The sequence below is a fragment of the Arachis duranensis genome, chromosome 8 (assembly GCF_000817695.3).
Source record: "Arachis duranensis cultivar V14167 chromosome 8, aradu.V14167.gnm2.J7QH, whole genome shotgun sequence".
NCBI lineage: Eukaryota > Viridiplantae > Streptophyta > Magnoliopsida > Fabales > Fabaceae > Arachis > Arachis duranensis.
In genome coordinates, this window is record NC_029779.3 from 5807622 (window position 1) to 5818167 (window position 10546).

At 42.1% G+C, this 10546-nt stretch overlaps 1 protein-coding gene across 1 annotated transcript; it reads left to right on the forward strand.

The window, feature by feature from the left end:
* The first annotated feature begins 312 nt into the window (after positions 1-312).
* LOC107460346 (uncharacterized) lies at positions 313-2099 on the forward strand. The gene is made up of 3 exons (XM_016078704.1): positions 313-516; positions 763-1596; positions 1701-2099. The coding sequence occupies exons 1-3, from the start codon at positions 313-315 to the stop codon at positions 2097-2099; spliced, it is 1437 nt and encodes a 478-aa protein (XP_015934190.1).
* Positions 2100-10546: the final 8447 nt, after the last annotated feature.

Below are 10546 nucleotides of genomic sequence, written 5' to 3' on the forward strand. Positions count from 1 at the left end.
ATACTCTGAGAACCTCCCATGCTCAACAAGCCCAGAGAAGGAGAGCCTTTGTACTTATATCTGGCAGTGACCATGCAAGCCATGGCAGTAGTCCTTGTCTAAGGAGAAGACAAGACTCAACATCCAGTATACTTCATCAGCAAAGTACTCCAAAGGGCAGAGTTAAAGTACACCAAGCTGGAAAAATTGGCTTACGTCCTAATAACCTCATCTAGGAGGCTAAAACAATACTTTTAGGGGCACGTGATCATCCTAAGAACCGACCAAGCCATACGACAAGTCCTCTAAAAACCCGACCTCGCAGGGAGAATGATGGCATGGGTAGTAGAGCTATCTCAGTATGACTTGCAATACAATTCCAGGCAGGCAATCAAAGCCCAAGCAATAGCAGATTTCCTGGTAGAAGTCACGAGGAAGGCACCCGACACACCAAGCACTTGGTGGAAGCTCCACGTTGACGGAGCATCCAACCAAACGTTTGGAGGGGCTGGAATCATCCTCGAGAACTCGGCAGGGGTAGCTTACAAACAGTCAATCAAGTTCGACTTCCCAGTCTCCAACAACCAAGAAGAATACGAAGCCCTGATATGAAGGTTAATCCTAGCTAAAGAAGTCAGAGAGTCAAGAATAGAAGTCAGCAGCGACTCCCAGATCGTCACCTCCTAGATAAACGGCAGCTATCAGGTCAGGGACACACTACTTCAAAAATACCTGGAGAAGGTAAAAGAGCTATGCAAAAGCTTTAAAGAAGTCGTGGTTCAGCATGTCCCCAGAGAAAGAAATGCCCGAGCAGACCTCCTCTCTAAGCTAGCGAGCACCAAACCTGGGACAGAAAACAGGTCTCTAATCCAAGGGCTGGCAACTGAACCAGCAATCATCTTGTGCGCAACCCTGACACCGAGCCTCCCCTCATGGATAGACCTCATCCTCCGATACTTGGAACGCGGCGAAATTCCCGAGAACGAGAAAGAAGCACAAGCCACCAGGAGGGAAGCTCCCAAGTATGTGATCATACAAGGGCAGTTATACAAACGAGGGCTCCACCAACCCCTACTCAAATGCATGCGCCCCGACCAAATGGACTACGTCCTAAGTGAAGTACATGAGGGGTGTTGCGGCCACCATATCAGAGGAAGGTCGTTAGCAAGAAAGCTCATCTGGACAGGGTATTATTGGCCCACAATAATGTCGGACGCTCGGGAATTCGTCAAAAAATGCAAAAAATGCCAAGAAAACACCAACTTCCACAAAGCTCCACCCGGAGAACTCAGTCTGATGATGACACCACGACCTTTTGCCCAATGGGGAGTCGACCTCTTAGGGTCATTCCCACCTGGGCCAGGACAAGTAAAATACTTAATAGTAGCAATTGACTACTACACCAAATGGGTAGAAGCCAAACCACTGGCTAACATATCTTCGGCTAATTGTCAAAAGTTCATGTGGAGGCAAGTAGTCACCAGATTTGGAATCTCAGAATCTATCATATCAGATAATCGGACGCAGTTCACCGACAAAAAGTTCAAAGATTTCCTGTCAGGACTAGGAATCAAGCAGAAGTTTTCCTCAGTCGAGCATCCCCAGAGCAACGGCCAGGTAGAAGCAGCCAATAAAGTCATCTTAAAAGGGCTAAAGAAACGACTTGAAGGGAAGAATGGCTCATGGGCAGACGAGCTAGCCTCGGTCTTATGGTCTTACAGAACCTCTTACCAATCATCTACTGGCAAAACCCCCTTCCGACTCACATACGAGGTCGACGCAGTCATCCCAGTCGAGATCAGGGAGCCGAGTCCAAGGTTACTCCTAGGAGGGGAAACGAGGCAGTCAAAAAAGACCTGGTCGACGAGACAAAGCAGATGGCACACCTGACAGAAATAGCAATCAAGCAAAGAATAGCCCTAAGATACAACAACAAAGTACTGAAGAGAAGCCTCGGGGAAGGCGACCTGGTCTTACGACGTAATGACATTGGACCGCCAACCCCGGGAGAAGGCAAGTTGGCAACGAATTGGGCAGTACCTTACGGGGTAAGGAAAGTCCTCGGCAAGGGTGCCTACAAGCTAGAGAGGCTGGATGGAAGTGAGGTACCAAGGACCTAGAATATGGCAAACCTAAGAAGGTTCTACTCATAAGAAGAAGCAACCACACGACCTGACGATCCTATTCCCCCAACACTTAATTTCTTTCCATTTCTTTATCCTTTTCCACTTAAATTACATTATTCCCTTGTTTTAAATTCTATATACATGTGTAGTCACCTCGTTTTTGCAAGATATAAATCAACACGCCACAACAAACGCAATAACACGACAAAACGACGAACGGTCGACCTAACAAAAACCCAGAACTAATCACCCCGAGAACGAAAGGGACCCAAAGTTAAATAGTAAAGCAAACGGTAAATACCATAAAAATGGTAAACCAAACACCAAAAAGCCACGAGGGCCTGGATAAGCAAAATAATAAAGTAAGCAAAGCCGCGACGGCCTAAGCAAGATGAATACCAGAAAAACTGAACATCAAAAAGCCACAACATCCCGGATAAGCAAAATAATAAAGTAAGCAAAGCCACGACGGCCCGAGCAAGCGAATACAAACGCAAAATCACAAACGGCCGAATTCAAAGTAAAATGTCAAAGTATCCATTACAAACCAAAGGTGCCACAAACAGGCCCAAAAGCAAAAGCAAGAAATACAAAAATAAAAGGAGAAAGAAGGAAAGGAGAATGATCGATATCAAGGCATGGGAATATCCACGATCTTCCCATCCTTAACCGTTTTGAATGCCCCAATTTGAGAAAGGTCGAGGTCGGGAGCCAACACAGCCACCTGGGCCTTAATCCCCTCCTCAGTAAGCTTCAAGGCCTCCCAAGCCCCCTTCGCAATCTCCTTGTTTTTCTTCTTTAAAGTGGACACCTCCCGAGTCCCCTTCTTGGCGATCGCGGCAGCTCGGAGAAGGCTGCGATAAATCCATCTTGCCTGACCTGCAAGGTCGGCATCCCGGTAAAATTCCTCAGTACCAGGAAGCAATTGGGACTCAATAAAACCCCTAGCGTCGAAGTTCTTCTCCATAATGGAAAGAGCCTTCCCCGAATCTAGTTTTCTCTTCTTAGGGTTACTGACAACCCTCAGGTCATCATCACCAGATGCCCGACCCTCCTCCTCAAAAGGGATCTCCTCTTCAACGTTTGCTTTCCCCGGGTTAGTTTCAGGGGGGACCTTAGCCGACTCCACCTACCCTTGGTCAGCCCCAGCAACCTGACCACTACCCTCGCCAGCTCCCTCCTGACCATGATCCACCGAAAGAGTCACCGAGGAGTTCTCATCACTCCCTTTAATAAGGTTCATCAACTCAGCCATAATAGTTTTTCCACCAGCCATGGAAACTGCAAACAAAAATAGGACGTGAGCAAAGAAAAGTAAAACACTAGGCAAAAATACAAGTAAACAAAGAACTTACCAACATAAGATCGATCGGTCCCGAGCTCAACCAATCATAAGAAATTTTGATTAAGTAATCAGACCCGGCCCCAAAACTCCAATAGGTCGGGATCCGTCTTTCATCCTCCGCAGTAAACCAGAAAGGGTGATGGCCCTCAACCGGTCTGACTTCAAAGAAAGTTGATTTGAAACCATGAAAAGAGTCCTCAAAGAGGCCAAAGATCCTACGACCTTGTTGAGCCTTGAAGGACATATACCCTTTTTTTGTCTTTCCCTCCCGAGAAGGGCTGGTAAGGAGGAAGAGGTAGAGGAAAACATTCATGGAGATCAGGATATCCATGTACTCACAAACCATTTCCAAACAACGAATAGCGGCCCAGCTATTCGGATGCAGCTGCGACGGAGCAACATCGCACCGATTCAATAAACCCATCATGAAAGAGGAAAACAGAAGACGAACTCCCAGGGTAGTAAACATGAGTCTGTAAACCCACAACCAATCAACCACGCGTAGAGACGCTAAATTTTTATGACAAACACGTTCCCGGTTAGCGGAGACGTAAACCTGATTGAACACCTCCTTGGGACCCCCTCCGCACAAGAGTCCAACCTGGCGAAGTTCTTGGAGGCTCTCGCGGGTAACCCGGAACGGGGTATCCTTCACGTTGGAAGTAACCCAGGCGTAATGGTCAATAAAATCGGCTAGCGGCCACTGAGCCATATTCGGAACCACGGGGCGCTCGGCCATACCTACAACGGGGACACCACTTAGTCAGTACGGGAGGTCTGGAACCCTAGGAACAGTAAAAACAATCTACAATTCCATGAACCACTCCCTATGCACCCTTATACTAACCCAGAACTTAATCAAAAACAAAACACCCAGTGGTGCCCCCTGTAAAAGAAGATGCAGCCAAAACAAACAAAACCCATGCATGCACAAAAGAAAACGCACAAGAGAATGCCAAAGGAAAACAGAAAGCAAGGAAAGTGATGCGTGAGCATCTTGTCTATCTTTTCCTAGTGAATTTGTACTTAAATTGTTGAGTTTAATCAAGAATTAATTATATTTTAGTCACTATGGATGCTACTTTGAGTCTTTTACAATTTTAATTATTTTAGATAGCATTCGGCGAAATTTGACGGAGTTTCTACAGCACAAGAATCAAAGGAGATGGCTGCGAGGAGCGACGCGCACGCGTGCCTGACGCGTGCGCGTGATCTGGAAGTATCCATGGCGACGCGTACGCATGACTAACGCGTACGCGTGATTTGAAGATTTGCTCAGCGACGCGTCCGCGTGACTTGCAGAAAAGACTATCGACGTGTACGCGTACGCGTGACATGCGCCACGTACAGAAAAACACAGAAAAACGCTGGGGGCAATTTCTGGGCTGTTTTGACCCAGTTTCCAGCCCAAAAAACATAGATTAGAAGCTGCAGAATGGACAAAGCAAGTGGTCCCCACCCATCAGCTGAAGACTTGTTAATTAATTCGAATTTAAATTCAAATCTTATCTTTTAGAAAAAGATAGTATTTTTTAGATTTTAAATCTATTAGGATTAGTTATAAATAGGTTTTTGTATGCCATCAGGAACACATTACATTTTTACCAGAACCCTTATTTTTCTTCTCTGAACCATAAGCAACTAATCCTCCATTGTTAAGGTTAGGAGCTCTGTCTATTTGTATGGATTTATTCGTTTGATCTTTCTAATTTAATCCATGTTTAGATTTATATTTCAATAATTATTTTCGTTCTTTATTTTATGAATTTGGGTGGAACGGAAGTATGACCCATGTTCTAATTGAGTTCTTGTAAAACTTGGAAAAGCTCTTTACTTGAACAACAGTTTGAAAACATATTATCCTAAATTTCTAATTGTTTGTATTTAACGAGATACGTGACATATAATCTCTTTATTTTTGGATAATTAGGATTTTTGTGGCATATAAATTGGAATTTGATCATCACCCTCTAATTGGAATTAATTGACCAAGAAATTGGCAGTTAATGAATTTTAGAGGAGACTAGGAAGGTCTAAGGAATTAGGGTCTAGTCACATATAGTTTGCCATGAATTAAATCTTGCATAATTAAAATAGTTAGTAAGAAAAATTAATCTGAAAAAATAGATAACTCTGAAACCTTAACTGTTTTCTCAATATTTTATTCCCAACTTATTTATCTGCCTGTCTTTAATATTCCAAAGTTACTGTTAATACTTTTGAACTTCCAAATACTATATTCTGTTTGTCTAACTAATCCTATCAAATACTATTGTTGCTTAATCCATCAATTCTCGTGGGATCGACCCTTACTCACGTAAGGTATTACTTGGTACGACCCGATGCACTTGCCGGTAAATTTGTGGGTTATAAAATACCGCACCAAGTTTTTGGCGCCGTTGCCGAAAATTGACTGTGATTAACAACTATTCGTTGTTTGATTGCTTAGATTAAATAAATTTTTTATTTATTATTACACTTTTATTTTTATTTTTATTTTATTATTAATTTCTATTTTGCATTTTACGTTATTTTTTTCTTTTTCTTTACGTTAACTTTTTTCTTTTTTTTTCTTTTTCCTTCACGTTGTTATTTTTTTTTCTTTTTTTTCCTTTTTCGTTTCTTTCGTTTTTCTTTAGTACCCCCTCCCCTGATTCGTTTTCTTTTTCTTTTCTTTTATTAATTAGTTTTTAAAATAAATAAATACAAAAAATATTTTAAATAAATAAATAGTACTAATATCTTTTTAATTTCTGAAATTAAGTTTGGTGTTACCTAATTATTTTTATTTTAACTTCTTTCTATTTATTTATTTATTTTATTTAGTATTTTTTTTATTTCTTTATACAAGTTACCTCACTGAAAATTTTCTACACTCTAACGTAGAGATTCTCATTCTTTCTTGTTTTCTGTTTGTTTATGCGCAAGAACAGAGACAAAAACCATCTCTTAGACTTTGATCCTGAACCTGAAAGGACTTTCAGGCGGCGTTTACAACAAGCAAGACTTTACAAGGCTGCAGATTCCACTATAGATCTGAATAATACTGATAATGCCAATGTGGCAAACCCGAATGGGAATGAACAACAAAGGAGAGTACTTGGTTCTTTCTCCTCTCCTACAGCAGATCTGTATAAAAAGAGTATTGTGGTGCCTCCTATTGCTGCGAACAACTTTGAGTTGAAGTCTCAACTGGTCACTCTGGTGCAACAAAGCTGCCAGTATCACGGTCTTTCCCACGAAGATCCAAATCAATTTATTTCTAGTTTTCTGCAAATTTATGATATTGTGAAGACAAATGGAGTAAACCCATATGTGTACAAACTCATGCTCTTCCCGTTTGCTCTGAGGGATGGAGCAAAGCTATGGCTAGATTCCCAACCCAAGGAGAGTTTGGACACTTAGAACAAGGTGGTTACTGAGTTTCTCACTAAACTTTTCCCACCAAAGAAGCTGACTAAGCTTAGGGTGGAGGTTCAGACCTTCAGGCAAAAGGATGGTGAGACTCTGTATGAAGCTTGGAAGAGATACAAGCTACTGTTTAGGCAATGCCCTCCAGACATGTTCTCCAAATGGACTCAACTAGATATCTTTTATGAAGGCTTGGGTGAAATGTCCAAGATGTGCTTAGACAATTCTACAGGAGGTTCATTGCACAAGAAGAAGACACCGAAGGAGACTATTGAGCTTATTGAATTGGTTGCTAGCAACCAATATTTATATTCATCTAATAGGAATCCGGTGAACTCCGAGACCCCTCAGAAGAGAGGTGTGTTGGAAGTAGAAGCTGTTAATGCTCTTCTTGCTCAGAACAAGCTGATGTCTCAGTAAATAAATCTACTTACTCAACAGATGGGTGGCATGCAAGTCTCAGCTATCAACACACAAAATTCACCACAAGAAATCTCCTATGACATGGCAGGTAATTTTGTGCAAAATGATAATTATTATTATGCTCAACCTTCTTTTGAACAGGTGAATTACATGATGAGTGGTCCTAGAAATTCCAACAATGATCCATATTCTAAGACATACAACCAGGGATGGAGAAATCACCCAAATTTTAGAATGAGGGATCAACCTCATAGACCTCAGAACTTCAACAATAGTTCTCAGGGCGATTTCCAGCAGAACAATGATTTGGAAGCAATATTGACAGGTTTTAGACAAGAAACCAGAGCGTCCATCAAGAACCTGGAGATTCAAATGGGTCAAATAGCCACCAGAGTTAATGAAATTGATCAAAAGACTACTAATAGCCTTCCTGGTAACACAATTCCAAATCCAAGAGAGGAATGCAAGGCTATCACCTTGATAAGTGGACAAGTGGCAAGTACAGAAGCACAAGTTATGCAGGAAACCAGAGCCTCCATTAGAAATTTAGAGGTGCTAGTAGGCCAAGTGAGCAAGCAAATACTTGAGAGGTCTGCAAGTACATTTCAAGGTGATATAGTGGTGAACCTAGGAGAAGATTGCAAAGTTATTCAATTGAGAAATAGTAAAGTAGCTGGCTCTGAGACCAAGGCCAATGAAGAGCTAGTTGAAAAGGAAGCTCCAGAGGAGAAAAAGGGAGAATTAGAACACGCCCCTCCAAAGCGTGCAGACAACCCATTTCCAGACTCTCTTGACACTTATCCTACACTGCCAAAGGCTCCTGAGTACAAGCCTAAGATGCTATATCCTCAGAGACTTCGAAAGGAGACCAAGGACAAGCAGTTTTCAAAGTTCTTGGAAGTCTTCAAAAAGTTACAAATCAATATTCCTTTTTCTGAAGTTTTAGAGCAAATGCCTATCTATGTCAAATTTATGAAGGAGCTGTTGTCAAAGAAAAAGTGTTTAAAGGGAGATGAGACAGTAGTCCTGACTAAGGAATGTAGTGTTGTCATTCAGAATAACTTGCCAAGGAAGATGCCAGATCCAGGGAACTTTCAAATTCTATGCACCATTGGGAGCACAACCTTTGAGAAAGCCCCATGTGATCTGGGGGCAAGCATAAATCTAATACCCTTATCTGTGATGAAGAAGCTGCAAATCCAAGAGGCACAACCCACAAAGATAGCATTGCAGATGGCAGATAAATCTATGAAGCCTGCATACGGATTAGTGGAGAATATCCTGGTCAAAGTGGGTAAGTTCTTCCTCCCAGCAGCCTTTGTGATTCTTGACATAGGGAAGGATGAGAATGCCTCTATAATTCTAGGAAGACTATTCCTAACCAGGGGAAGAGCTCTGATTGATGTAGAAGTGGGTGAATTAGTGCTTAGAGTGCATAAGGAGCAACTGGTCTTTCATGTCTTCAAAGATATACATTCAACAAGTGAAGAAGAAAGGTGCATGCAGACTGAGCTTATTGATCCAACCTTTCAAAAACCACCTGATGATAAACAGCAGAATCTGCAGCTCAAACCTCCCTTAGCAACAATCAATAAAATTCCTCCTGACATCAAACCTAAGTTTGGTGTTGGAAATGCATCATCTACCAAGGAAGAGGATCCCAAAAAGAAGAAAGTACCCAGAGGATGGAGAAACAAAAAGATCCCCACTGAAGATTTCTCCCCAGGAATGAAGGTGGTGTTGACTAGCAATCCAAAGTGGATTTATACAGTAACCAGAATCCTCTCTCTCGAGCATATTGAGCTACGTTATGGAGACACAGAAAAGAAGTTCAAAGTAAGGGGTGAAGAGCCGAGCCCCTATGATCCTCCTCTTTAGAGGAGCTGACCGTCAAGCTAGTGACGATAAAGAAGTGCTTGTCGGGAGGCAACCCGATAATTTCGTATCCTTAGCTATTTTTATTTTTCGTAGTAGTAGTTTTCTTATTTATTTTATTTTTATTGAGTTCTTACTAATTCTCTGATCATGCAGCTATGTTTTTCCAAGAACCGAACACCTAAAAAAAAACCACACGACGTGCAAGCGTCACTGACGCGAACACGTCAATCATGTGTGCGTGAAAAACAAATTTTGACAGAGAGTTTTGCGAGAGTGGTGCTGGACCCATGCTTGGCGCACAAACATGACCGCGCGTACGTGTACTCCACGCGTGCGCGTCGTTTGCACTTATCGCCATTCACGCGTGCGCGTCCGCGTGACCTGCAAAATCGACGTAAAGGAGTGTTTGTGCAGAGAGTTATGCTAGTTTGGGGCTGGAAGTGTGCTAGACGCACAAAATTGACCACGCCTACGCGTCCCTGACGCGTGCGCACCATCTGCACAAATGGCCATCCACGCGTGTGCGTGCATGACGCGAACGCGTCGTATGCCAATATTGGTTCCCTAGCCACGCGAACAGGGAGTTGTGCGTGCGCGCGGCTGGCTTCACACGAATCGCACAAAACCTATGGCACGCGGATGCGTGCCTGACGCTAACGCATCACAAAGGAATTTCGCGACCCACGCGTATGCGTCGTCTTCGCCGCACAATTACACTTGTTCGCCGCACAGTTTTCACTTTTTCCTCTCTCTCTCTCAATCCTAATTCTTTCTTGTCCTTTTATCTTTATATTCTTCTTTCCTCTCACTCTTTGTTTTTATTTTCAGTTCTTCTTTGCTTGAGGACAAGCAAACCTTTAAGTTTGGTGTTGACGCTGCGCTTATTGGTTTTTTGGCACAAAAGGGAGGCGAATCATCTGCATTGAGGAGCACAACCTGAAGAATAAAGCGACCGCTAGGATAACTAAGGTGGTTGAGTTCTTTTCATTTTTTATTCCTCCCCTTTTTTTCTATGTTATGTTCCGGCTTTCTGCTATTTTGCTTTGTTTGCTGCATGATCCTTTATTAGTTAGAATCCTAGGACTAGTTTAGTTTTCTTTTAATTGCTTTAATGCTGAAAGGATGTTTCATGTACCACTCACTGAATTTGAATCTAAAAAGAAAAGAAAAAGAAGTGATGTATTGCATGAGAAATTGAGTTAATTTTAAGAATAGTCTGATTTACTTAAAAGTGGTGGTATTAATTATAATTCTGAATGCATGACATGAATAGTGTATATTTAAATTTGAATCAAAGAATGTTGAGGTACAAGGAACAGGAATTTAGAGAACTATTATGACTTCTCTGAAATTAAGGAAAATTTAATCCTTGAAGCAAAAGAAA